The following is a 27,572-nucleotide window of genomic DNA, read 5'->3' as shown; positions in this document are numbered from 1 at the left end:
CTGAGCTGATAAGCTTCAAAGAAAAAGCCTTGTTTTTATAACATGCTGCATGCTCCTTCTAGAAGGCTTCCCAGTGACTTCCATAACTTAACTGATTAGTACCTCACCAGATTTTGACCCTCAAGTCTCACCGTCCATCTTTCATTTCGGTAAATGCCATGGTGCTTCTGTTTATGGAAAAAACACATGCTGAGTATAAAAAGGAAATAACTCCTGTCCAGGTACCTGCAGTGAAAGACAGGTGGGTTGCTGCAGAAGTCTAATCTGAGCACTTCACAACTCCCCTCATCTCCCAAAGGGAAATCATGTGGCTATGGCTGCTTGGCTGTATAGGCTCAGACGTCTTTATAGGAGCTAGTGAGAAAATGCAGTGCTGCACTGGCAACAGAATGAACTGTGAGAGGAGAGCAGACATTCTGAAGAACAATGAAGGATTCTAACAATTCTAGCTTTCTTTGATATCAGATAAAACCTTTATCCAGACAACTGTTGCCAAACTTAAGAGATTAAAACCTAATGGATTCTTAACCGTAGGCCATGTATTCACCAAAATGAACAGCAACACTAACACTGCACGAGTGGTATTTTAGTTAAAATCCTAAACATCTGAGAGCTCTTTTTTTTTTTAAACTGAATATTACTAATTATGTAGTTTTAATTTTGTTCTTTAACAATACTTCACTTTTTTTCTTCTTTGAGCTTAATACACAGGCAACTTCAAGAACATGACAGCAGCAAGCTAATCAGTACCATTGACTCTGCACAGTAAACTGCACCATTATGCAGACATTAACACCTCTAAATTAGGCTGTAAAGCCTTTGACTTGCCTTTGAATTGTTTGGTAATTCTCTGTGATGGACACCTAATGCCACACGAACACATTTCTTCCTTCACCAATTTCAAAACCTCGACTTTTTGCATCACTTCACTCTGACCCAGATTAAAAAAAACGTTAAGATCCAGTAGCTGAGGGGCATGAAATCAGTCAGTATAGACACAATGAAGTGCAAAGTGTTCAACTGCTCTAGAGCTTGAATTAGTAATGATGAGAAATTAAGACTCTAGATAAAGAGGGGTGGGTTGGGGTTTGTTGTTTGCTCAGTTTTGCCTTACTGCTAAGCAAACTTGAACTGTTTCCCCCTCAAACAATCAAACCGATCCAAAAGCAGCAACAATCTCTTTGGAAAAAAAACAAAAAAACCATGAACTGGAGTTTGGTTTGGTTTTTTTTTTGCCAGCCACTTAATCTACTTGTACTTACTAGAATTTTTAATTATTTCCTTTTTTATGCAAAACTATAATGAATATAACTGACCTGTTTTATCTTTTAAAGACTAAAACATACAATATTTGTCACATATCTTTTGGTTTGTGCTTTAGCAGTTAGCACATTAGGCAAAGCAGTACCTCCACACTCCCAATTCCAAATGAGGAGAGGGTGGGCTATGAGCCACATAGAACTACAGGACCAAAAGGGAAGGAATCTAAACTGGGCTGCTTTAATCATAATCTAGGCAAGGTGCTCTGCAGAGAGGCTGCCACGGTACAATATTTCCATTCATGGTGGACAAGAGGGTGAAAAAGTAGAGGAAGTGTGTGGGAGAATGGAAAGCTAATAAAAAAAATAATAATAATTTTAGAGGCATCATAATTTTGTCTTTTAAAGTAAAAATAATTACATTTCTAAAAGCTGTGGCTTTAGGGGCTAACTCCCCTAAGCCATTTGTACAGTATGTCAAAACCCAGCAAACTTAAATGTAACATTAAAACAAATGACAGTAACAAAAAACCCTCATGTCAGCCTTAGCTTACAGTTTATAAGCATCTTAAAACAGATATTCAAAGTCAGAAAATTATTCTTTTTTCTTATATATATATATATATTACACACATACCTTTTTTTCAAGGGTGTCTACTTCAAAAGTTGAACTAAAAAGGTGCAATAAGTGTCTGTGCAGTGAAGCAAAGCTCGCTACTGGCCTGCAACTGTAAAAGAATAACTGATACTTCAAAAAATAACTCAGGCAAATCTGCCAAAGATACACACTGGTGTGCATGGCTTTATAGTCTTGCTTCTTTTACTGTAGGGCAGGGATTATCTCTGTAACTAGGGCGGGGGGAAGAAATAATCATGTGAAGCCAAAAATCATTTGAAGCCATTTCCTTACATACAGATACATGTAACTTGAATTTCAAGAAGAAGAGATCACAGGATGGAGCAGAGAAGATACTCAGAATATCCAGGTCTTCACCACTGCTAATGACTGAACATGAACAGAACTTATTTTGCCCTGTGAATTGGATACAACTCAAGATAGGAGAAAACGACAAAACACCACCCCCTCCCAACGTTAAAAAAACCTCCACCAAAACCCAGATGTTAAATATTTAACAGTCATTCCTTAACAAACTCACCCAGACTGAATAAATACAGACCTGGAACCAGGTGCTCCTCTTGACCTCATTTTAAACCTTCATCTGAATCTCTTACTAAACCCCAATTACGTCCCCAACATGACAGAATTATTATGGTAAGGTTTCAAACAAACGCTTAGAAGAGAATTTTCTGCACTCACTGTTACACCAGTTTCTCAAAACCATGCCCTGGGCTCCTACAGACAAAAGCACAACTCTGAACATCAGCTTTTGAAAAAGGAAATAAATAAATAAATTTGATAAAGATTTGTTTACATACTTAAAGCCATAGGAAGAAAGACAACTGATAAGGAGGTTATAGTGTCAAAGCTTCCTTGTCACTAATGCTACAATTCTGTTTCTTTTCATCTACAGTAGGGATCTCCTGCTGGTCTGATGCAGTTGCAGTACTGGTAGAGGTAAGGTCCATTAACTGCCCCTCAATCTGAGTCCACGAAGACATTGATTCATGTACTGTAATGGTGTGTTCCTCCATCTGACGCTGAAGGCTGTCCATTTCTTGCCTTTTGAAAGCAGTGAGAACAAAAAAAAGGCAAAAAATTAACAAGCAGAAAGCTGTTACATGCAAGATCAGAAAATTACTTTCCTTACTCTTAATACCAAGATTATGTAATCTAAGATATAGCTGTACACCAGACAAGGTAGTCTAAAGCTTACATTGTCTTTCTTTAAGAGGAAAACAAATGCAGTATGCTTAATTCAAAAGTAAGGGTCAACAATGCAGCAGCTCCTTTGCTGCAAGTACTCAATGCCAGGGGTGATGCAGCACTGTTCCCTCAGTACAGGCACTCGGAGGCTGCAACTTGATCAACGTGGTAATCTTGCAGGTATAAAAGACAACGTGGGAGGTAGAGGTGACGAAAGCAGAGAAAAATAACTAGATAAACCCATTACTTCAGTCAGACACCAACTTGGAAAAGAGACTGGTCTGGTAGTACAGGATCACAGAACAGTATCATAGGTTCACTCCCCTCAAACACAACTGAGGTGATAATAGCAGCTCAGCTCTCTTAATCTGACCTTCCTGTCTTCCTAAAGCTGTGGCTTTCCTGCTCAGAATCTCATATGCAACCTTGTAAGGGAAGATCTGAAAACATATTTTTGGCAGAATGAACTTCCTCTGCAGAGATTTCTTAACACACTGCGGGGCTATCACAGGAAGCCTTTCTGATGCTGTGAAGAGAGAGAAACACCAGCTTTTCACCCAGCAAGGACAACTAGAAATAGCTGTTCCTGGTGTGTTCTGCTCTGTCTGATGGACATTTTGTCTAGTTCATTGTAAAGGCTTCTTTCCCTATTTTACTGCCATATATGCAAGCACCTACAACAGAACATCCTACTCTCCTAAATATAGTCCAAGTAAGTCCCATATCCTTTTTTCCTTAGGCTGGCAGCTGGTTTCTTGGAAACATTTTTGAGAGCATTTAATATGGTTGAAAATAACAGGTCATACTTCAATTGCCGGAGACAGCTGTTCAGATTTTTTAAAGGCTCCTTGCTCACAGCTGTTGGTTTCAGCAGTTCTTCCAGCAAGGCAGCAGGCACTGGACAATCAGGAATCTTGACTGGAGTCACAGGATTTGAGGAGTTATTCTCTCCTTTCAGTTCCTTCCTCTAGTTAAAGTTAAAAAATAAGAGCCAGAAACACAATTAAGTCACTTTTACCCCATAGAAAGTCTCACATCAAACTGCTGGTACATATCTGTATTCTGGAGCAGGAATCAGAAGCTTTGAGACTTCACATATTCATGGTCACAAGCAAAAGTTCCTAACTTAATGTCATCTAGCCATGCTCATAAGTAAACAAACAGCATCTAGAAGAACCTACTCAAGAACTCACTCTAGTGAAGAAACAAACCAGGAAGGATTTAAAGCAAATTACTTGGATCTTCACAACAAATTCTAGTAACTTTCAGTATACTTAAGAGAACAGTTTAGAAAGAAAAGAATCAGTTAAGTAGAATCACACAAGACCTTCTGGAAATTCTGGAACCTGCAGGATGAGGTTATTAGGATCAATGTCTAAAGGAATGAAATGGAGGCTTCCATATGAAATCCTGCCTCACTATGTGAAGGAATTGCTTCGGGGAAGAAAAGAGCAAGAGCTCTGCTATTACTGCATTCTCTGTGTACTAGCAGCAAATAAAAAATACTCAAAGAAACCACTAATAGTTACCTTTTGAAGCTGTGGAATGAAGAAAAACTGGACAGTATGGAGAGGACAGACACACGAACATTAAGAAAGTATTAACTATGAGAAGTTATTAATTCCATATTTGCTCATGATTCATTACTTAAGTGCTGCTTTTTTGCTTTATTATTGTAAATCAAAATGTAAATATAAGATACCTTAAACACAAAGATTTCTCAAGTAAAAGGTGGGAACTCAAGATCAGGACAGTTACTTTTGCCTGCAAACCTTTCTGTATTTATCATTTCAATATGAGAACAGCAGTAAGTCTGTATCACAGGCAGGCATTTAAATTCAGAGTTTTCAGCAGGTTTCCTGCAGCAGAGTATTTTCTGGTACCCTGTAATGTCTGTGCTTCCTATTTAAATACCTTCTTCATCTTGCCGTGCTTCAGGTCCAACTTCAGCTGCTGGTTCTGCTGCAGCAACGACTTCATGCTGTTCTTCAGTTCAGTCACTTTAGCCTGCAGCATAAACTTATCCTTCTGTGTCACTGACAGGTCTTCCCTCACCATTTCCAACTCAGCCTTGATGTTCTAAATGGGAAGAGAAGCAGCATGATACAGGGAAACAGGATAAAAATTCCAGCCAGCTTATGTTTCTATCATCTTTTTTCATTTCCAGGGGAAACTAGAAAGTGAAATCACATTTAACACTGCTATTTGAAACCAAATTTCCCCTGGCAGAACACCAGAAATTAGGTTTTAAACAGTCAGTAGCCTATTTTAATGGTATAAGGTCAAGGAAATAGAAAGCTACCAACACAGCCAAAGAAAAACTGAAAAAAGTGAAGACATTGCAAAACACAGTGAATACATTTTGAGTAATAAATATTATTTACAAGCACGAGAAAAATATGATTTAGACAAAAAAATATGTTTTAATTATTGTCCCTACAGCAATGCCATCCGAATAAATACCTGCAAGACAACTTGTATCCCTTCCAACTCCTTGTGGCTGCGCTGTTCACTCATATCCAACTGCTGCTTCAGGCTTTCAATTTCTCTTTCTTTTTGTTCTACTTCCCATTTGAGGTCTTCCACCTACCAGGGTGTTAAAAAAACCCAAACAAAGAAGAAGACCAACCACAAAATTAAAAAGATACCTGGATTATCTATAGGTGAAATCTGAAATATATTGTCTGTCTCACAAACCCTTGCTAGGTTCTGAGAAAACCTAGCAGAACTTCATTTAAAAAATGAATTAAAGACAAAGTAAGCCATAAAATGCATCATAAATAAGGAAAAACATAGTAAATGTGCAAGTTTTACCTCCTGGTTTACTACAGGCTGTTCACTAAGCTTATCATCCAGCTTTTTCTGCAGAAGTTGGAGCTGAGACCTGGCTTCTGCCAGCTCTTGTTGAAACTGTGATACTTCCTGGGAATGTTTTTCATCCTCTGTACTGCATAGAAGCATAAACAGACAGTTCATCAATCTGTTCTTTAAAGGAAGTACTTAACCAGGTTAGCTATGTAACCATAAATGACATGCAGAGAACCTGGTTGGTTATAGCTTTGCCAACAGAGACAAATTCATGGATAGAGAACTCCATAATAATATTGGAGCACTAGTAATAGTCCAGTTACAAACAAAACAGACCAATTATGGAGTAAATAAACCCAACACAACACCACAAAAACAACACCTTCAACACCTGTCAGCCTTTTTTTTTTTTTTTAAGGAGGACTAGGGTTAACCTGTAGGTCTGATAATTTTTTTATAATTTAGGAAAGTATGTTCTATACAAGAAAACAAACTGAACTTGGATTGAATTTCCCCTATGTAGCTGCTTGAGGATGTGAGAGAGAATAATAATAGGATAGGTATGGAAAAAAAGAAGATAGTGAAGACTAAACACAGTGCACTAGCTGAATTATGGAGAGAGAAAAATGCAAGTATTCACCTACAGTCCAAACATGGATCTCACAGTGAGGCTCAGCTGGGGCACATTTCTTGCCACTCTGGAGTGGCAGAACTGCAAATTCAGTAAAGCATGGCTTATTCAGAGGATTTATTTTGTTTACTATTCTCTAAGACCTTGGACATTTACTTACTGCAGTTTATCCACTTCACTCTGAAGGGCTTGGACAAGCAGTTCTTTGGCATGTAGGTCTTTCTTGATTTCACTGAGCTCAAGCATAGCAGCTCTGTAATGACGACGGTTATGTGCTGCGTCCGCTTTGGCTGCTGCCTCCTGCAGTTCAAAAAAGAAGCAGTTTATCCCTCTAGGTGAATCATAACAGAAGCTCAACTAAAGGGGTACAAAACACATCAAGAAGGAAGTTGTGCAGCTGTTAACACTTCTCTTTTTGTCTAGAAGACTTATTATTAGTGGTGTTATTCTTATTAATGCTAATGGTGGTTAATAACTGTATATAATGGAAGAAGCACGCTTGCCAGACAGCTGCTTTATTATGACTTGTTGGATGACACCATCACTTCAGGATGCATTACAGGTCATAATGAAACCTTCCGGGCAGTCAGTCAGTAAACTTAACACCAGGCACAACAGAGAAGAGATCAACTGATGTTTCAGCACCAGCCACCATGACAGAGACCAAGCAGGCAGCAGTATGTCATAGTGCACGGATTTTGTTTCAGCCTGCTTTTTAAATACTTGGCATTTAAATCACCTTATAAGTAAATAAAATAAAAGATGAACTATTACCTGCTTCTTAAGGTCTTTAACTTTTGCCTTTTCTTTCTCTAAGGAAGCCTGTAAAGCTTGAATCAATTGCTGCATTTGCTGATCTTCTTCCTCCTTCCGCTTTAGGACTGCCTGAACCTGTATCACATCACAAACACAATGCACATTTTTTGCAGGCTCAGTGGAAGACCAGAAGCACCAGTAGAGGAAATATAAACACAAGCCAATGCAGGGATTACAAAACTCTCTGCTGTTCAGTGCCAACTCTTTCCCTCATGTACCCTTCAACCTTCAAAGCAGCCATGGTTAAATGGTAATTCATTGCCCAGATTTCCATTTGCTCATACCCCATGAACATGTTATTCTTTGCATAAAAATTGTTCATCTCAAAGAATCTGTATGGAACAGTTGGCATGTTCCAACTAACCTAAGCAAGCCATACTACTGCAAATACTTCAGTGTAATTTGGGTTTTCTTTTTCCCCCAGAAGAAACAGCACTATTTAGTGCAAAATCTCATTTCTGATCTTGTTTAGCCCCCTATATTACTGCTGTTATGCAGCACACGGGAGACACAGATCTAGAGAAAATGCACCAACCTTGTATCACATGAGTGAAGAGGTCTACATTATCCTATCAGAACTATCACCTAATTGCTTTAAGATATTGTATCAAAAGGTCACATACCTGTAGATTCAGTTGCACCAAATCTGCCTCTCTTTTTGCTAATGCTGTTTCGAGGATATTATTGTGCTCCCGCAAAGCAGCATTGGACTGACTGAGACCTGTAAGTTTCCCACGTTCGTGCTCCAGTTCAAGGGCCAACTTCTTATTAATTTCTTCTAAACGTTTGATCTTCTTCCTGAAGCCTCTAGATTCCTGAAGCTGTAAGCAAAGGAAAAAACCAAATCAAACCAACCGAAACAAGTCCAGATAACCAACACAAAAAAGTTGTGACCTAAACTTGTTAAACAGCTTGCTTTCCCTTGGTGAGTTTTTGCCCCCCGCCCCTTTCTTTTCTTTTTTAAACAAACACTTCAAAGGAAGTTCAGTTAGAGTTTTTTTCTTGTGGTTTGTTTATTTGGAAGACAAAAATGCTTGCGAGAAAGCAGAATCCAGGAGTACTGGTCAGGTGAAGATCAAGAGTAGTTGATATATATCTATATATATATCTATCCCCCACCCTGCCCTCAAAGATCACTGACCATCTATGACTTCAGATAGTTCCAGAAGATACCGATTCATGAATCCTCACTGTCTCATGACCAGACACATTTAATACAGGAATGACTTCTCTCTCATCTTCTTTTCCCCTACACAACGATTCATGAAACCCAAAGGGCAGCAAGATTGGCAAGTGTCACCAACACAATGTTTCCTATGATTTCTTGCACTGTTGGACTACAGCTATGGTACTATAATTTCTCCCTGCCTCTCAGGCACTTTTTACTGTCACATTCCCATCTACCATGCAAATTGAAGCAGTCACCTCATCCTCAAGTTCCAGCACTTTCTCTCTGTATTCTTCAAGCTCCTGGCTGGTAAGTGAAATCACTTCCTGCAGCTCTTTTTCCAGTGTCAACTTACTGCTGCTAACAGCTTGCAATTCTGTCTCCAGAGCTTGAATCCTTTCCTAAAGACAAATGCATAACAAGTGTGATTAATGCATCCCCCATCTACAGGAGCAATTCTGGTTTTCTTAAAAAGTCTATTTCTCTAGCAAATATTAAAGGAGATGTAGTGCTTAATGTAAAGTTCTTACTCAGAGCTTTCCACCCTTGCATTCAGCTACTGCTGCTAATGTATTTGATATTTTGCTCCATTGATCCAAGAAATAGGAGCTTTCCCCACAAAATGAATTTTCTTATCATAGGCATAACGTATATGAGTAAGAGATGGCTACCCTGAACATTAACTGTTAATGAGAAAAAAACAGTAGGAAAGTGGAAAATCTTCAGATGCTGAGCCTTTAAAAAAAAAAAAAAGGTGGGGGGGAGGGCAGGCAAATGAATAAAGCAAATCAACAATAAAAATTAACCAGGAAATGTAGTACTAAGGCTCATACTCCTGAGCTTAGAATATAAGAAAGGAAAAAAACCCCACACCCACTAAGCAAATCAAAGCCTGCCAAATCACCTCTCTCAAATGCAGTTAAGGAAATTCTCAGTGCTCAGAACACTGCCACAATGTCCTTATTGAGCTTTATAGTCCAAATATTTTCATCTCTTCAGTGTAAAACAGTTCAAGACTTGTATTTTGCAACAAGATAGCTCTTTGTACTAACAATGTTAAAAGACATTTGCATACTTGAGCAATCTGGTTGTTTCCACCATCAGTGATTTGTGCTTTCAGTTTGCTCAACTCAGCTTCAGCAGACTCCTTTGCAGCCAGGGATTCCTGTAGCCGCCGACTGAGAATGCCGACGGCGTTCTCATAGGCTTTGTGCTTTGCTTTCATCTCTTTCTGAGCACTTGTCAGATCTGACCCTAGACGCTTCATTTTCTGTTTCTGCTCAGTAATGGCTCTGGAGTAAAAGATAAAACCTAAGGTTAAAACAAAACTGGCCTGAAAACAGTACTGAAAGATTACTTTTTCACATGCCCTACCAAAAAGCAACATCCATTTCCCTTGTCCCAGCATCACACATCTCCTCAGAGAAAGTCATCAGGTTGAAAAGGCACAGTGTAGCCCTTTGAAGACTCTTGAGAATATTCTAAGACAATACTCAGAGGTCTTTGTCAGAAGTATTAAAACTCCAACATGAAGGAATATAAAAATAACACAGACTTTAGAGTAAGAATCCAATCCAGTCTGAGCTCCTTGGTGGATGTGTCAGGTATAAAAACAGTGATCACCAGTGGAAAACAAAACCACCACCGACTGCTTCTCACTCATGCCAATATCTTAGCCAGTCAGGGCTGAAATTCAGTGAGTGGTTACTAGGAGTAGCTCCAGTATGTATGTTGTATGGCAGAGACTGCTGTCTAAAAGCATAAGTGAGCCAAAAGAGGAGCTGCAACTCCTGTGGAACATGCAACCAACACTTTGCCAATGGATATGATTCTGTGACACTCTTACCTAAGTTCTTCAAAGGAGAGACAAGGGAACAGGAAAAGAGTGATTGCGAAAAAGATGAATACGCAAAACAAATGCTGCAGTTCTTTTGTCTGTGCTAAAAGAACACTTACTTTTTTGCTTCTTCTTGCATCTGTTCTACTTGCTGTTTTAATGCCTGATTTGCCTCAGCCAGAGACGCCATTTGCTCCTTATCGAACTGCAAGGACTTAAGAGGAAGATAAAAAGCACTCATGAGATGAGGAACAAAGGATATTTCTTGTTTGTTGGGTTATAAAAGAATAAGCATGACATTTCAAAATCACTTCCATCTCTAAATATAAACTGTTCCAAGGTTCTCCCGTGTTTTTCCTCTTCAGCAAACAGCCTCAAGTTGCACCAGATGAGGTTTAGGCTGCATATTAAGAAAAATTTATTCACTGAAAGGATTTTAAAGCCCTAGAACAGGCTGACCAGGATAGTGGTGGAGTCACTGTCCCTGGAGGTATACAGAAAAGATGTAGATGTGGTGCAAAAAGATGGTTTAGTGGTGGCCTGGGCTAGGGTAACAGTTGGACTTGATCTTAAAGGTCTTTTCCAACCTAATGGATTCTTTGGTTCTTTCTCTTTCATTTCTTATTTAATTCTTCCCTCTGTTGCCGCCACCACCACATCATCTATGAACTGAGTTCTAGTTAGGTCTTTGCTCTCAGAAGGAGTTCACCCTGGGAGCAGGAAAACTGCCCTCACATCACACCTCTACCATTTCTGTGGTGTGCTTCTTCCCACTTACACGAGATGTTGATAAGCAGATGTTGATAATTTTGGTAGGGATACACTCAAATAGAACAGAATACAATTAACCAGGTTGGAAAAGACCTTTGAGATCATCGAGTCCAACCTATCATCCAACACATATAGACAATATGAAATATGTAACCAAGAAGCTTAACTGGCATCCTGGCTCTTTCCAGAGTTAATAGAAATGGCAATGTCTTCTGGATGCAACACTTGTAAAGGCCAAAGCTTAACACCTCCCATACCTGTAAGCGTGTTTCCATATCGTCTCGTTCTCTCTGCACTGACTGAAGCTGATTTTCTACTTCCACCATCTGCTGGTGAACCTGAGACACCTCCTTCTGTAGTTTGGAATGTTCAGATTCCAGCGACTGTTTTTCAACCTGAATTTTCAGTAGCTCTCGTTTTAAGTCTTTCACTTCTGAGTCCAGACGTTTCTTTGTAGCTTTCAGTTCACTAATCAGCTGGTCCTTAGAACTTGCATCTCTGCGATAAGCTTCCACCATTACCTTTGGACACAAAAATTTCAAGAGGACAAGGTCACCTTTGTTACAACTTTCTAAACTTAACAGTAATTTACTATAAAGTGTTTACTGATGTTATTTCAGGTTGGGGAGAGGATGGGAGGTGTGTGTCAAAGAATACAAACCAGCACCATCTTCTGTAACATATTTACTCTGGTTCAAAGCCTTTTATGCAAGCTCAGATACCCAAACTCACTCTTTATCAGGGGATGATAAATCCCACCCGAGTAAGAGTGTCCATAGCACTATGGGGATACACTTCTGCACATTCTTTATGGCATTGCAGCAATTGTGTGCCATTTTTGGAAGCTGAACAAACTGTAAAAAGTTAGCCATCCCATGCAGACATCAGTAACTTTTGCCATGAAAAGAGGGCTTGACTGTGAGTTTAAACAGTCTTCCCAAACTTAAACCACTAACAAGCTAAAACAACCTTTGGGATTAATAAGCAATCAATGGGTAAAAATTAACGGTGCCATCCACATACATAAGTGCAACACTACCAGCATATGAATTTCAAATGAATGTTTAAAAGCTGTGTAAATTCAGAATAAAACCTGCAATAAAGCAGTTGTTTTCCATCTAATTACAAAAGCAACTATACTTTTTCAAAGCTGCAGAGAAATGACAACAATTAAAGATTTCAGCGAGTGCTTCTGGCAATGCAAAACTTTATGTGGTGGATCATTCAGCAAACTCCCTGAAGGCCAGTGAAAGCAGGAATTGATTGGTGGATCTGCTTTTATGTTAGTTGCAAACAAAAATTCTACTGTGTGAAATACAGAAACTGTGTAATTATGTCACAAAGTTATTTGATACATCCATTTGATCCAAGTGTCCTCAACAAACCCCTCAGAAGTAAACTCTGTGTCTTTGAAAGTTTGCTTTTTCTTACCTTCTGCTGTAGGAACTGCTCCTTCACTTTTTGAACCTGTTTTTTAAGGCTGGCATTTTCTTGTTGCAGATTTTCCACCTGCCAGAAGGGAAAAGCAGCAAACATGTTGCTTTACATACCAAATGTCATGTTGTACATTATTCCAAACAGTGACAGTGTCTTTTGCTGTGCTTGTACCAGCTGCCTAATTTAAGGAGGGTCCTTCTTCTGACAAGGCTTCTCAATGGCACTGTTAGATAACACAGTGTTCAGTCTGGAGAGGAGAGGGCTCTGAGGAGACTTTATCAGGGCCTTCAAGTATCTTAAGGGGCCCTACAAGAAAGCTGGTGAGGGACTTCCAAGGATGTCAGGTGGTGATAGGACTAGGGGTAATGGAGCAAAACTAGAAATAGGTAGATTCAGATTGGATGTTGGGAAGAAGTTCTTTAGCATGTGGGTGGTGAGACACTGGAACAGGTTGCCCAGGGTGATGGCGGAAGCCTCATCCCCGGAGGTTTCTAAGGCCAGGCTGGATGTGGCTCTGGGCAACCTGATCTAGTGTGAGGTGTCCCTGCCCACAGCAGGGGGGTTGGAACTAGGTGATCGATCCTTGAGGTCCCTTCCAGCCCTGACAATTCTATGATTGTATACAGAAAAAGATTCACAGGTCACCACACAGTGAGCCGTCTCAACCCTCAGGAATGCTCTATCATGTACCTGCGGCAAAACTTTCCTGCAACAATTACTTTAAGTAAGATATCTGTAGGGATTCATTACCTGGCTTGACTTGACTGCCATTTCTTGCCTCAGTTGTTCCAAGATTTCTGATGCTACTTCAGCATCTTCTCCAAGGCGTGCTGCTCCTTCATCAAGTTGCTCTTTGCTTGCTTTTGCTGCCTGCAGAGCTACTTCCAAGATAATCTTTTCATTCTGCAAATACTGGATCATGTCATCTTTAGAAGTAGCATCACTTTGGAACTCTTCTAATCTGGCCTTCAGCTCATCATACTGTGTTTGCAGGTCATCCAGGGACTGCTCTTTGGTGTGCAGTGTCTCTTGGGTCAGAGTGAATTGCTTCATGAGTTCTAGGTGTTCTTGCTGTAAAGACTCAAGTTGCTGATCTCGCTGTTGCAAAGTCAGCTTCACCTGAGGAAGTATTTTAGAAAACAGTATTTTCAAATGCACTCCAATCAAAAGAAAATATTTTAACTAATGTTTTCATTTCTAGGAGAAAACAGCAGAAGGTGAAAATATTTTTTCAACTTTCCCAGGCCACTTCTTCCATTTGCCCTACTAATTGCATTGATTGCCTTCTGCAGCATCTGTAATCTTACAGATAAGCAATGGCCAGAATGGAAAACCTAAAACATTCTTAAGATTCACAGTATTCTAGATTTTTGTTTGAAGAAATGTGTCCACAGTAGATATACTGGTTACATTCAGTGTTGTTAATGATAGTGCTGTATATTGACAAGGATAAGGGTGTCTAGCAATAGGACAAGGGGGAATGGTTTGAAGCTGAGGGAGAGTAGGGTTAGACTGGATCTTGGGAAGAAGTTCTTCAGTACAAGGGTGGTGAGACACTGGAATAGGGTGCCCAGGGAGGCTGTGGATGCCTCCTCCCAGGGGGTGTTCAAGGTCAGGCTAGATGAGGCCTTGGGCAACCAAGTCTAGATGAGAGGCATGCCTACAGGGAAGTTTGAGTAGATGACCTCCAAGGTCCCTTCCAACCTAAGCCATTGTAGGATTCCAGGCCTTGACTTGCTGCCTTTGTAATGTTACAAAGGCAAAGCAGGACTCTGTAAGCCAAGTGCAAATTTATTGTGCTCTACCTATGTATAGCCATATCCTGACTGTCTAACAGCCTTAAACATGGACCTGTGCTTGTCTATACTTAAGATTAATCACATACTGAACTCACTAGAAAAAACCAGCCCTGACAGGCAGTAGTTCTGAAATTTGGAAAAGAAAAAAAAGAACTGTTACTTAAATGGTTGAACACCAGGGAGCCTCTTCATCTGAGACACTGACTTTGATGAGGACTTTGGTTTTGCAGCAATCTTTCACATTTGAAAAAAAAAAATAGAGCTATTTACTATAGCCTTTTCAACCAAAAATTTTGCCTGGAAACTCTTGGGAATTACTTAACAGTCTACCTGATTCAGTTCTTGTTCCAGTGTTGCTGCAGAATCAGCCATTTTCTGAAGCTGTTCTCTCTCATCCTCAAACTCCTCAAGCTTTCTCTGCAAGTCTTCTTCCACCATGGTTTTAGCCTCCTGGATCTGCATGAAGGCAGCTTCTTGATCTAACATGTCAGCCTGCACAGAAAAAGCAAGGAATCAACTTCTAGAGCTTTAATGGAGGGGAAGGGGGAAGGAAAAAGAGGGAAAGAAAAAGGTGAATTATCAAGAAAGCTTCTAGAGAAAAGACACAAGCAAACCCAATTCTGATGTCTGCTTTACACACCTTCTGTCATTAGACAAGTCACCTATTCTACACTTATGACACTTTAAAGTAACAGTGAATGTCTTGTCTACTTGTGACAATCAGAACTCCTCTTGAATAACACCATACCCTTTCTAAAGTAATGAAACAAGTCATAAAGAAAAAGAATCTTTACCAAAATTAAGCTGTTTCAAAAACTTCTGAACAAAAAAAAAGGATTCCTTGGGTGCTGCAGCTATTTCATGAAATAGCAATTCCTGTCATTCATGCAACCACTACTATTAACACTGGAGATGGGACGCTGCCACTAACCTGCTGCTTTACTGCCCTTTGAGACTTAGAAGCAGGAATGTCAGTGAAACTCAACAGGATTTAAGGCTCTAAGTGCTTTAAAAATGACTGTACTGCACTTGCACTTCAGATTTTATCCATCTCTTCTTACTGGAGGGCAAGGACAAACTGATTACTGAGCAATTTCACACACTTAAGAAGCGTATTACTGACTTTGTTTCTCTTCCATTTAAGTTTTTTCTTGAAAAACAGTTGTGAATGAGCAAGGAAGAACATTTACATCCACCTCTAAAATTCAATGAAATACCAGAGCTGAAAATGCAAATATCACCTTGGAATGGGAAACACATGGTTTTGCTCCCTCTTGCTGTTTGTAATGTCATGCAAATTTATTTATTCTGAGATATTCACTGTTTTTTATAATGCAGCATTTGAATCAAGTCATAAGAATTGTTTATTACTTTGCCAGAAGAGCCTTGAGTTTGCAAAACCTAAATACCCAGCCTAGGCAGAGCATCATTCATGAAGACCACCCACAACCATACCTCAATATTTTGCAGCTGTGCTGCAATACGTTCCTTTTCTTTAATGGATCTGTGCTGTGTTTCAGTCAGCTGCTGAGACAGTGTCACATTCTCTAGTTTCAAATGTTCCAACATTCCTGCTTGAGTCATTTGCCCAGCCTAAAGAAAGGAAATAAATCAATCATCTGTTGAATACCAAGAGTCAAAATTTGGCCAACAAATTTAAGTTTTGCGAAAAAAAAACTATGTTGACTCTTATCTGGGCCTTATCTCAGACACTACTTTTATTAACTACAGATCTTCATCCACAGAAGGCAAGTGCTTTGGCTAAATTTGTGTCTCAGCATTCAAATGAACTCGTATGAGTCATGATGAAAACAAAACACCATCCTCCACTGCTTTCCACCTGAAGAATACTTAGGTGAGAGCACCTCCTTTATCCAAGGTCATAAACAATGTGCTCTGGATAAAACTAACATAAAGAACAGATCTCAGCCCTCCCATATGCAAGTAAATCTAAACACCTGTATGTTGGCCATCTCACTCTGCAGCCTGACGCGGGCCTCCTGTGCTAGCACAAGCTGCTGCTGGTACCACTGCCGCACGTTTTGGAGCGACGTGATTTCTGTTTCTGAGGCCTTCAGCTTGTTGGTCAGTGTGGTCCGCTCCAACTGCACCTTCTGCAGCTGGCTCTGCAAGGCAGCCAGCTGCTGCCGCAGGTCATGAACTAGAAAAAGGGGAAAAAGGAAGAATCTGGACTCATGCACTCCAGTGTTCTATTTTTATGCAGAGGTTTTCAAGGGTTAGTCTTATGTTCTCAGCTTTTTATTTTCTTTTCTTTTTGAACAAAACCATGTATGCCTAATTCCACACAGACTGGCTTGTCCTGCAAAAGTGAGGAGAAGTGCTAGAATCCAAAGTACCGGGTCATGCACAGAATAGAATTAAAATCAGTGAACCACTTCTCTAAGCATTCATAGTTCCTTAAAGGCATAAAAATATCAACTAATTAAAAACCAGGAAGTAGCTCTCCTGACATGTAGAGCCATCATTACATACAAAGCAGGATTTGTAAGATTGTCTATAAACCATTAGCCCACTAAATATTTATGCCTCCTTCTCCAAGCTGGCAGAGGCAGATTGCAAACTGCAGTACTTCTAAGACACAAAACAAAACATAGTCATCTTAAAATTCAGACCATTTCCTTAGTATGACATTAATGAAACACAAATTATAACTCCTTCTTCTTCCTGGACTTCAGGTTATGTTGAAATAAAAAGATTTATGGAATAACAAATTGTAAAGACTGACATTTACATCATCCCACCTGTGGTGTCTCTGGTGAGGACATTTTTTTGCATATCTTCAACCTTCAGTAGGAGTCTTTGGTACTGCTCCTCTGCTAACTGCAAATCATTATTTGAAGAAGCCAAACTAGCATTCTTTGCTTCTAAGGTGTTTTGCAGGTCAGCCATTGCTCGCTCCAGATCCCAGCAAGACTGCTTTAACGTCGCTACTTCCGAGCTCAGAGATTCCTGCTTTTGCTGGCTACTTTGGCTGTGTTCCATCTGTGCCTGAAGCCTCATGTTCAAAGCTGCAAGTTGTGCTTGTAGCTCAGTCTTCTCTTTGAGAGCCTGAATGTGTCCGGACAACCAAAATACAGAAGTTTTAAGAGAAAATACATTAAAGGCTGACTAATAATGCCCAACAGAATGGCTTTGCTAAGGTAAAGACCACTTGCTTGTAAAAAGTTTTTTAAGTGGCAGTCACCTAGCAGGTATTTCAAATAGTCCAAAAAATATAGAGGAAAGCACAGGCAGGATGCATAGCACTGCATGTCACAAACTGTGGCAGGATTATTAATAAGGCAGGTGAGAAAGAATGTTTCTCTTACATGTGTTATACCAGCAATCCACACTAAGAGAAAATACAATTATACTGACATTGCTAGCACTACTCTTAATGTGACACAGGTCCTGCAGACCCAATGAAGAGAGAAGCCCACACTGGAGCACTTTTGTTTCTGAAGAGCTATACCCTGTGGATAGGATCCAATGCTTGAGCAGTTTATGAAGATCTGAAGCCTATGGGAAGGACTCAGAGAAGTTTATGGAGGACTGTCTCCTGTAGGAGGGATCCTAAGATGGAAGAGTATGAGGAGTCTTCCCCCTGACAAGGAAGGGGTGTCAGAAGCAATGTGATGAACTGACTGCAACTCCCATTCTCTGTTACCTCTGCCCACTTTTGGGCAGGAGGTAGAGAATTTGGGGGTAAAGTTGAGCCCAGGAAGAAGGAAGGGGTAGGGGGAAGGTGTTTTAAGATTTGGGCTTATTTCTCATTATCCTAATGTGATTGGTAGTAAATTAATCTAACATCCCCAAGTCGAGTCTGCTTTGCCATTTGTTGTATTTTTTCTCTCCCCTTTCCAGCAGAGGAGGGGAAGTGACAAAGGAGCTTTAGTGGGCACCTGGTGTACAGCCAGAATCGTCTTATCACGATATCCTTGCACAGTGCAATATGCAGGAGCCTCTTGAAAAATTATTAAGATATTAATATAATGTGCTAAACACTGAAATTCAATTTCATTTTCTACCTGATTAGCTTCTAGTGAGAGTGCTTCTAGTTGCCCTTCAAGTCTCATCTTCTCCTTCAGAACCTGCAACATTTCATCATGAGTTCCTGCGATAGAGCTTTCCATAGAAACACTGCAGACAGAGACAGCACACACACAAAGGGTTAGAATACAGCACTCAGCTAGCTGGAGGAAAGTCAAGTTGAAATTAAGAGCTACTCAAGATTCCACGTGTCACCTAGAATTCAGGACATTTTTTCTGGCTTTGTGATGGATCCAGAACACAGTGAAACAACCTCTGTTACTGTCCAAAGAGATAAAAAAAAAATCTCTTCATGCTAAGGCTTCCTAAGTTAGTTTCCTATATTTGCAGCAGCTAAAACCTAGTGTGGCACCCACACATTTACAGAAGTGCAGTAGTTGACTTCATTACATTCTAGCTGCATATCCTACTGTAAGCAGACAAGTGGACATAATGGGAGCACAAAACCTCCACAACTATTGTCTGCAATTGACTCTTTTAATGTGAGAGTGCCTGAGAAATAGCAACAAATTTTGCTGCTGCAAAAGAAGGAAGAACAGGCATTTGGTGTAAGGGATTCCTCATACTCAGCTACAGAGTCCAGAGAAAAAGACCTCTCTCTCTCTCTCTCTCTCTCTCTCTCTCTCATATTAGTGTAAGAATTAAGTCTAAGATGGAATAATTGTTGACAGCTGATTTTACCTTAACATCTAAGGGCATGACACTTCATTCCAACCAAAATTAAAAACAGTAAAAAAAAAAGTAGTTCATTTCAAAATTAGCATGTTTAAAACACACACCTGCAGACAACTGATAAAAACCCAACTGCATTAGGAGCTTTACCAGTCATCCACTTGCTTGCTGATTCCCAGTTTAATACCTATGATATACACAACCTCATTTCTGAAGGGCTGAAGAGGATAAGAGTATCTAGGACAAGACTCTTGCCATTTCATAACTGTTTGAGGTCTGAAAGGTCCATTTGTACATCAGCAAAAGCACAATATCAGAGTCTGCACTTTCCACACTTTAATGCCACATCAGTGATTCAGTGAACGAAGGCCTGCTTCACAAGTAAATGCAGATAGAAGCAACTGCTAGCAGCATGTTTAAAGCACCACTGTCAGCTGTAAAAATGTCTTTCTCTAAAGATATACTTAGTGAACAGGCACTCAAGTGAAGTGACCTTGCAGTTTCTTTAAGAACAGATTTGATCACAATGAATGCAAGTTAAAAGTGGATCCAAAGTTAAGTAGAGGGTAAAAGTAATAGGCTGTCTATTCCAAGAAAGTATAATGCTCAATAGTGGTCTCACTGTACAGTGACCTTTCTTACCTGCTAGAAATACTGTCTCTCCTACTCTGCACTTCCCCATTAACTTCTGGCTCCTGGGCCTGATGCTCCACTGCTGCAGCCTGCAGCACCTCACTGATAGAAGGAAACTGCCCCATTGCATCAGGATGTATCTTCTGACCATTTATTGTATATGGAACACCCTGTTTGCCTTCTGCATTCTGCAAACTGTTACACAGCCCTTTTCCTGAGACACTGCTGTAGGTAGAGCTGTCGCTCTCATTTCCATCCAGCCTCATTCCTGCTTCACTCCCATCAAGCTCTGAAACGCTATCTCCTGCCAAGGAGGAATTCTCTATCCGATCATCCGTGTCAGAGGGCAGACTGATCTCAGAAACAACTGATGTTGGGCCACTTCTACTTTGCTTCAGAGTCCCGCCAGATGCATCTGTAGCCACGAAATTCCCAGCAGCATTTCCAGTGCCTGAATCTTCAGTTCTGTAGTCAGCCAAAGACCGGACCTTACTGGGCTTAGATTTTGAACTTCTTCTCTCTTTTGATGATGCTGGAAGTCCCAGGCTACCCAGCTTTGGCCCCCTGGGGACACTGGTCCGCATAAAGGAGTACTCTTTTGTCATTGCTACAGTGCTGGCTCTAGGCAAGATTTCTGGGTTTAACATCAGCTCAGGATCCAGGGTGCTGGAGGGCCGGTTCTTGGATGCAGACTGATTTGACTAAAGAAGCAAAAAAGAGTCAATGATAAGTTCCAGAATGCTACACCTGAACCAACAAAGACTTACATTAATATGTAAAGCTCTACACTTTTGCATGAATATTTAAATATATGCAGCATTTCATTAACAAGCTGCATTACATCAGCAATTAATCCCAGCAAGGCTCAGCATATACTTGTTGAAAATTATCAAGGTAGACTCCAAAGACTAACTGAAAAACAAGAAAAATCAAACCTTAAGGTTAAAGTTTCAGGTTTGGGTTTTTCCCCCCCCTATTTTAAGTAGCACAAAAGGATACATTATCAATGAGGTGACAGAGAAATTAATTGTGCATGTCCAGAACAAAAAAAAAAACAAAGGGTTTCTGACAGTTGAGAAAACTACTGAAAAGAGTAATTTAGAGCACAGAAAGGATAAAGGTTTCAAGCTTCTCAACAGCACCCTGAATCTACAAGATCTTTCCTGATGCAGCACTCACTCTTTCCTGATGCCTCTTCACTCTGTATTGTTTGAGCTGTTCTTCCAGCCGTCGCCTTGCTTGAAGTCTTACTATCTCTTCCTTCTCCAATGGAAGTGAAGAGTCTGCTGAGCCTGTAAGTGAAAGGTGTCTTTACAGTCAAACAGAAAACTCCAACAGGGGCAAAAAAATGCAAAAAGAAAAAGCCCCTTTTACCATCAGCAACATGCTGCATGCTTAAGCAAGGAATGGAAAGAAAGCCCACCGGCATGCACCTCAGAATATTGCCTTCTAACATAGCCTTGTGCAGGCATTCACACAGCCTGTGAATTTCCATTGCTCAGCTTGCAAATGTGGTAGTTCCTCCATATATATATGACAAGAAAGCTATTACTGTCATTTAACCTGCACTGCCCTGCACTTCTGAGAGTGCTAAAATTATAAAACTAAGCAAGATCTAAGCCATCCACTCATTCTCTGCAGGTCAGAGAATGATCCTGCCTAGATACATTTTCTTTCTTTTTGTGAACTCACATTGTCTTCCCCACAGTAAGGTTTTTAAAAGCCATTATTTTGGAGAACTCCTGCACCATAATACAAAGGCTTCTCCTTTCTCTCCCCTTTATTGCTCTTTTCTTCCCCCCCACTTTATTACTTAGCTAAAGATCACCTGGTTCTGCTGTTTTGTTGCAGTTTTTTAATGTCACGTGTTACTTCTAATAACCAAGAAGAATAGAACAGCATCAGCCCCAGAAAGCATAAATTCCCCTCCAGCACAAGAACAATTTTTTAACAGTAAGGCACGTGCCTCAGCTGCAGCAGAGGGTGGTTTACAGAAAGAAAATGAATTGTAGTTGAAAGTAAAAGCTTACTGCGGAAACGAAGTTTAGTCCAAGCTGAAATGATGTTATAGGATTCTAGAGCCAGGCTCAGAGTTAAAGCTTTATGCAGCAAAGAGAAAGCAGGGGCACCACCATAAACAGATGCTTACACAATTCAGTTTCTTGCATGGGAAGACTTAGTTTGAGAGACTGCAAAGCTTCTTTTCTAAGAACTATGCCCTCAGCACTAGTTCCCTGAGACTTCCTTAGGCTGTCATGGAAACCAGTCACACCTGGGGACAACTCTTGACCCTGCGCACTGCTGGTGGGGTCAAACGATACAGGAGAGTTGGGGAAGAGTGACTCTGGCCCATTCTGGCAGGTGTCCATTTTGCTGGTTATCTCCAGACTTCCCTCTTCATTTGGCACTTCATTGATGTTAATACTGGTAGCTGGAAAAGAAAGTTTCACTGAGCTACACTTTAAGCCACCCCATTTCTCTTCACACCTCCACCCAAATACAGTGCTACTACAATTACTTTCAGACTGCAGGAACATGGAAAATGCCAGGGGCAGCAACTGGCAGGAGGAACTTTATAAAGGACTTTTTATTCCTCATTTAAAAAGACCAGAACAAGCACCTTTCATTTGCTTTACCATGCTGCCTTCAAGCAGGACCCCAAAAGTGATCACACGGTATCTTCAAAACCTCACGTGGGATTTCAGATCTTGTGAGGTTTAGAAGCATTGAACACCCACACCGAGTGGCAGCCTACTGCACGTAAGACTCGGCAACTGCAGGCCTGTGCTGAATGATTCAGCTATTTGGTATGCTGCTGGGCATCCACTTCCAGCCTGGGCCAAGCAGAGCTTCTTGACTTTAAACTCAGTTTAATTTTATTTGAAATGGAACATCTTCTTCAGAAGCACAGTAGCAAAGCTCACATGTATCAAAATAATAGCTATGCCAATCAAAAGGCAATTCAAGAACTACTTGAATATGAATTTTATCCCTACTTACTAATATTGGATTTTTCTTTTCCATTAGGAAAAATGCATCTTCAAAACAACTTCAGCACTTCAGAGGATTTCTTACACATTTCTACTTCACTTGGTTGGGGACTGCTTACATTTATGAATCTGTTATTGCAAGAAAACTGTGTATGTGTGTTATTCTAGATCTCAAATGAGAGCAGAGCACTGAAGAGGACACTTTCTGTTCACTCCCATACCATGGATCACTGGAGTAACTGGAACTCATTGGATAATATGGAAGATTTCATTATTTTTCATTTTAAGTGCTTGGAAATATTTAACATTTATGATCACAAAGTATTTGCAAATTTCCTATTTTCCTCCTCTCGGTGCTACCAAACTGAGTAAGTAGTTTGGGGTTTTTTTAAGACTGCTTAAAGAAGATTTGGAGGGAAAGGAAAAAAACCAAACAGACCAGAACTGAGGATCATATCCTCCCCAAAGCAAGCATCTGTAAGATTCGTATACAGAAATATTCTGTAGCCAGGAAGATGACTGCAATTTCACAAAGACTGTTTTAAATTGTTTTCCCTTTTGTTACTGAAGACCAATTTCACTCCAGAGTACTTTGAAGGGGAAAAGATTAATTTTCATCTCTGTTCCTACCTCTGCAGTGCATCCTGCCCTAAGCTAGTTCGGATGTTTGTATAGTGCACCAGCTCAGAAGAAACTGAATGGGGGTAAAAGAAAAGAATCAAAAATGTTCAGCCTTAGGTTGCCAAAACCAATTGATTCACTAAGATCTGAATGAAAAATGTTGAGTATCTAATTTATCACATGGGAGAACATTTTCAGGCCGTTTTTGTCTGAGTCAGTTTTCTGGTCTAGTTCATCATGTGGGCACAAAAACACTTGCAGAAATGACAGAAAGGATGGGAGCAACAAGGATGCAGTAGACAGAAGACTGCTTTGTTTTACAACTAACCAACCAAGGACAGCGTTTAGAGCACTTTAAAACTGAAAGCCTGTCAAAACTAAATCTAAAATAGAAGTCAATACTAAGAACAGCTGCAAGAAGCCACAAATAAGAAGACACCTTGCACATTCAGTAATATTGTTTCTGCCCATCTTTCAAAACAGCAGCTAAGACTACATCAGGTTTATACTTTATTTACATTTCTGTCTTCACAGTTGTGGGTGGTATACATATACAAGAGATGATGGAGCAGAATTCTGGAGGAATGGTTTCCTGGCAACTTCCTGAGGCTATGAGATACTCAGAATCCAAATGCTTCCTTGAACTGAAGTAATTTATTGCAGTAGTGTTAACACAATTGCAGGTTTTTTTGGAACAGTGAGGGAGGAGATGCTATTAGATTAAAAACAGTAGAAAGATACAGGACCTATTTGTAAGACACAAATCAGTTGTTTGGACAATGTCCAACACAAGGGAAGATAGCAAAGTGTGATCTCTGACTCCATAAAAGATGAATGAATCATCATAGAACTACACCCTGCCAGCCTGGTAATAGAAGTGTAAGAAATGCAAATAAAGTCTCAGGTCTCCACTTCCTTGCCAGAGACAAGATGCCAAACCTGTGGTATGAGGAGGGTAGAAAGCTAACAATTTCAACACATGATCACCTCCTTTTACGCAAGCAGCCTGCACACTTGTGTGTATCTATGCAACTGCAACATCCCCTCCACCCATCTACTACCATATCCTTATATACCACCATATCCTTAGATGACTGCACAGAAATGGGGAGATTGCAATTCAATACAAGGAAAAGATTTTCACTATGAAAGAAGTTAAATACTGGAATGGGTTGTTGAACCTCTCTCTGGAGATTGTCAGAATTCCACAGGCAACCTGATCTAACTTCACAGCTAGGTCTGCTCTGTGCACGAGGTTGGACTAGATGAGTGACTGACTGAGATCCCTCACAACTTGAGTTTGTTTCTATAATCTATTCAGATCAGCACTCTCTGAAGATTCTTGTAAACAGCTGCACAAGTATTTTATCTTTTGCTAGAATGAACTAATCCTTAATGATTGTTTCAGAACTGTTAGTTCTAAAGAATTTCAGGTAAACACTCTTGGAAACACCATCAGAAGAGAGAGTTACACCCTAAGCAGAATATACTCCCCTGCTGGTTTTGTTTTGAAAGAAGAACTTTTAAATCAAAATACTTCTCCCATACACAGAGCAAATTTGCTTAAAATAAGTACAAGAAATATGTACAAGAAATCAACAAGAATGTCTTCCAGCACCACCTGAACAACAAAATGGTTGTAGAGAAGCCTGGGTAAGGCTAGGAAATTATGTGGTACACATAAAGCAACTTACCATTAATTTCATCCATTGTAACAGGCAAATCTGACTTGGCTTTACAATCCAAGAGCTCTTCAGAGCTGCTAGAGGCCCCATTACTGCTTCTGTTCTGCAAGTGAACATCCTGCTGGACAGACAAGGAGTCCATGGTAAAAAATGATTCTGATCCTTTGGAGGCTTTTCTTCTGAATAATTTGCTGCCAGGCGAACTACCAAGTCCTGTTTCTCTCCATCAGCAACAGCAGCATCGAGATGTTGAACAGCAGCGCAGTTCTGAGCTTTACAGCTGCTGGTGTGCAGCAAGCAGCCAGTGTTTCCAGAAGATCACGAAAACAGCTTGCAGCCAAAGTTGTAGTCATCAAGAAGTTGCATCTTCTAGAAACAAAATGTAGTAAGTTTACAAATGCTTCTTAACAGATTGGAAAACAGGAGTGAAAACGCAAGGAGCGCTCACAGATTACCCACCAGCCCAAGTTCAACGCACGGAACCAGGACATGGGGTAATAACACACTGAAATACAAGCCACTCTCCAGCTTTTGTGAATAAGTGATTTGTTTAACAGCCTTTTTTTGTTATCATTTTTTGTCAGTAGCATTCATACCAGCATAATGATGCAAAAAAACAAGAAACACAAATAATCATTGCAAAGAAAAGAATATTCAGTAAGACAAGAGTAATGTCCTTTTTAAAGAGCAGTATCCCTTTTAATGGAAATGCCTCTTCAGGGTCTGCTTTGACAAGCAAGCTAGTACTCAGAGTAGCATTTTGCTCTGTAAATTACAGTCTGGATTTTCATACCTTGTGTTTCATTTCAAGGCCCTACTGCTATTTAAGTTTCAGTAACTTCAGCTAGAATGCAGCATGGAATTCAGATTTATTATTTAAAAACTGGATGACATCATTACTATTTATTTGTCTGCACAGCAACCAGCATGCATCACTATGCAGAACCCGACCTACTAATTACAGCACACACTGGCAGTCAGAACGTGGCCTGGGCTACAGTTCAACACTGTCTTCTCCTACGGCAAGTCAAGAGGAGCATTTCCAAGCATAGTTTATAGAATCTGCAAATGATTCCCCAGACATTCAGATCTTTGGGTATAGACCCAGACAACTAGTACAGTCTGGCAGAAGCTGTTGTACATAGTCACTCCAAACATTTAAATGTTATTCACGTAGTTACTGACAGCTGAATTCAGATTATAAAGTGTTATGATTCCTATTTATTTAAAAACGAGACATAAGAAATCCCCCATTAAAAAAAAGTGGAGGAGTTGTGGGGAGAACGTCAAGTCAGGGATATTTTAATTGGGTTTTTACATGAACACAAACACTTTTATCAACATTCCTTCCGTATCTCCAGAGAGTACTTGTGTAAACGCTACTGTATTAAACTGCCCGAGGCACCCAGCAACACCCCCAGAATGTTAGAGAAGCTGCTAACAGTTCAGGATACTCAGGACTAGAGGAATATGCATGTGACCCTTATGTAGGTGAGCCGTGATGGAGCCAGAAACCTGAAGCATATTTCTGAAGGAAAAACCTCCACCAACACTTAAGATTAATACCTTTGCTGTGATTTATAAAGCTTTCTGTAGAATAAGGTTTACAATAAAGCTTCTGGAAGAACAGCCGTTGCATAGCAAATAAATAATACATGGCAAATCGCAAAGGTATTGCAAACAACAGGCCAGCACAATTTAGACTGCTTTGGCAAAGCCCTGCCAACGTTAGATAGTCTGTTATCCCTGTAATTAAACACCTTTTAATAGTCAGCCATAAAGAATGGCTCTCTCCTGTACAACACACTCCCAAATATCAAAGGTTATTTTGACTTCGAAGTCCTTTCGCATCTCTGCTGAGCACAGGCAGACACACACACACCCCCGCACAGATGTACGCACGCCACAGGAACCCAACAGGCACACCACAGGGAAAAGAGCTATACGAAACGAAAGCGATTTTGTTTGGAACACTCCCCACAACCAGAGGACAAGGGAGCACGGTCCCAGGCTGGGGGCACCGCCCGACGAGACACGGCCGAGGGCTCCCCGGGCAGGGGCCGGAGCATCTCTCCAGGGGCCCAGCAGAGGCACCCGGAGGTCCGGGGCCGCAGCCAGCGGGGCCGGGTCGGCTCCTCGCACCCCGGCAGGCCGCGGGAAGAGGAGACGGGCAGCCCCGAGTGCACCACCCCCCCGCCCTGAAGCAGAGCCCGGCCACCCCCCGGACAGAGCCGCACCTCGGCCGCCCCCTCACCCCGCCGCCACCCTTCCCAGCGAGACCCCCGCAGACCTGCGGCTGCCCGCCTGGCGCCCGGCTCCTGCCCGAGACGTGGCGTTCCCTCCGCCGGGAAGGGGCGCGGCGGTGCAACGCGGTTCTCCCTCCCCCGTCAGCCGGGCGCCGCCGCCGCTGACGGCCGGGTCGGGTCGAGCCCGACCCGCGGCCCCTCAGCCCCGGGGCCGCACCGGCCCTAGACAGCCAGGGCCCGAGCACCCCCGCGGGGAGCCGCGGCAGCCTGGCGCAGCGGTGAGGCGGCTGCTGCCAAGCAGGCCCACTGGGCAGGCGGCGGCTT

At 41.0% G+C, this 27,572-nt stretch overlaps 1 protein-coding gene across 1 annotated transcript; it reads right to left on the bottom strand.

Annotated features, from left to right (window-relative positions):
- Positions 1–1,229: 1,229 nt before the first annotated feature.
- On the bottom strand, positions 1,230–27,386 carry GOLGA3 (golgin A3). The gene is made up of 24 exons (XM_054172952.1): positions 27,293–27,386; positions 25,012–25,371; positions 21,856–22,137; positions 20,886–20,998; positions 19,716–20,407; positions 18,380–18,491; positions 17,114–17,420; positions 16,310–16,512; positions 15,807–15,944; positions 14,682–14,843; positions 13,303–13,671; positions 12,547–12,624; positions 11,373–11,636; positions 10,464–10,558; positions 9,583–9,799; positions 8,765–8,908; positions 7,963–8,160; positions 7,298–7,414; positions 6,684–6,823; positions 5,899–6,031; positions 5,548–5,670; positions 4,999–5,163; positions 3,891–4,051; positions 1,230–2,940 (listed from the first exon to the last, which is right to left on the bottom strand). Exons 2-24 carry the CDS (start codon positions 25,142–25,144, stop codon positions 2,733–2,735), a joined length of 4,554 nt encoding a protein of 1,517 aa, XP_054028927.1. The 5' UTR covers positions 25,145–25,371; positions 27,293–27,386; the 3' UTR covers positions 1,230–2,732.
- Between the last annotated feature and the right edge of the window lie 186 nt (positions 27,387–27,572).

The sequence above is a fragment of the Dryobates pubescens genome, chromosome 25 (genome assembly GCF_014839835.1).
Source record: "Dryobates pubescens isolate bDryPub1 chromosome 25, bDryPub1.pri, whole genome shotgun sequence".
Classification (NCBI taxonomy): domain Eukaryota; kingdom Metazoa; phylum Chordata; class Aves; order Piciformes; family Picidae; genus Dryobates; species Dryobates pubescens.
This window is presented reverse-complemented; position numbering and strand designations above follow the sequence as displayed.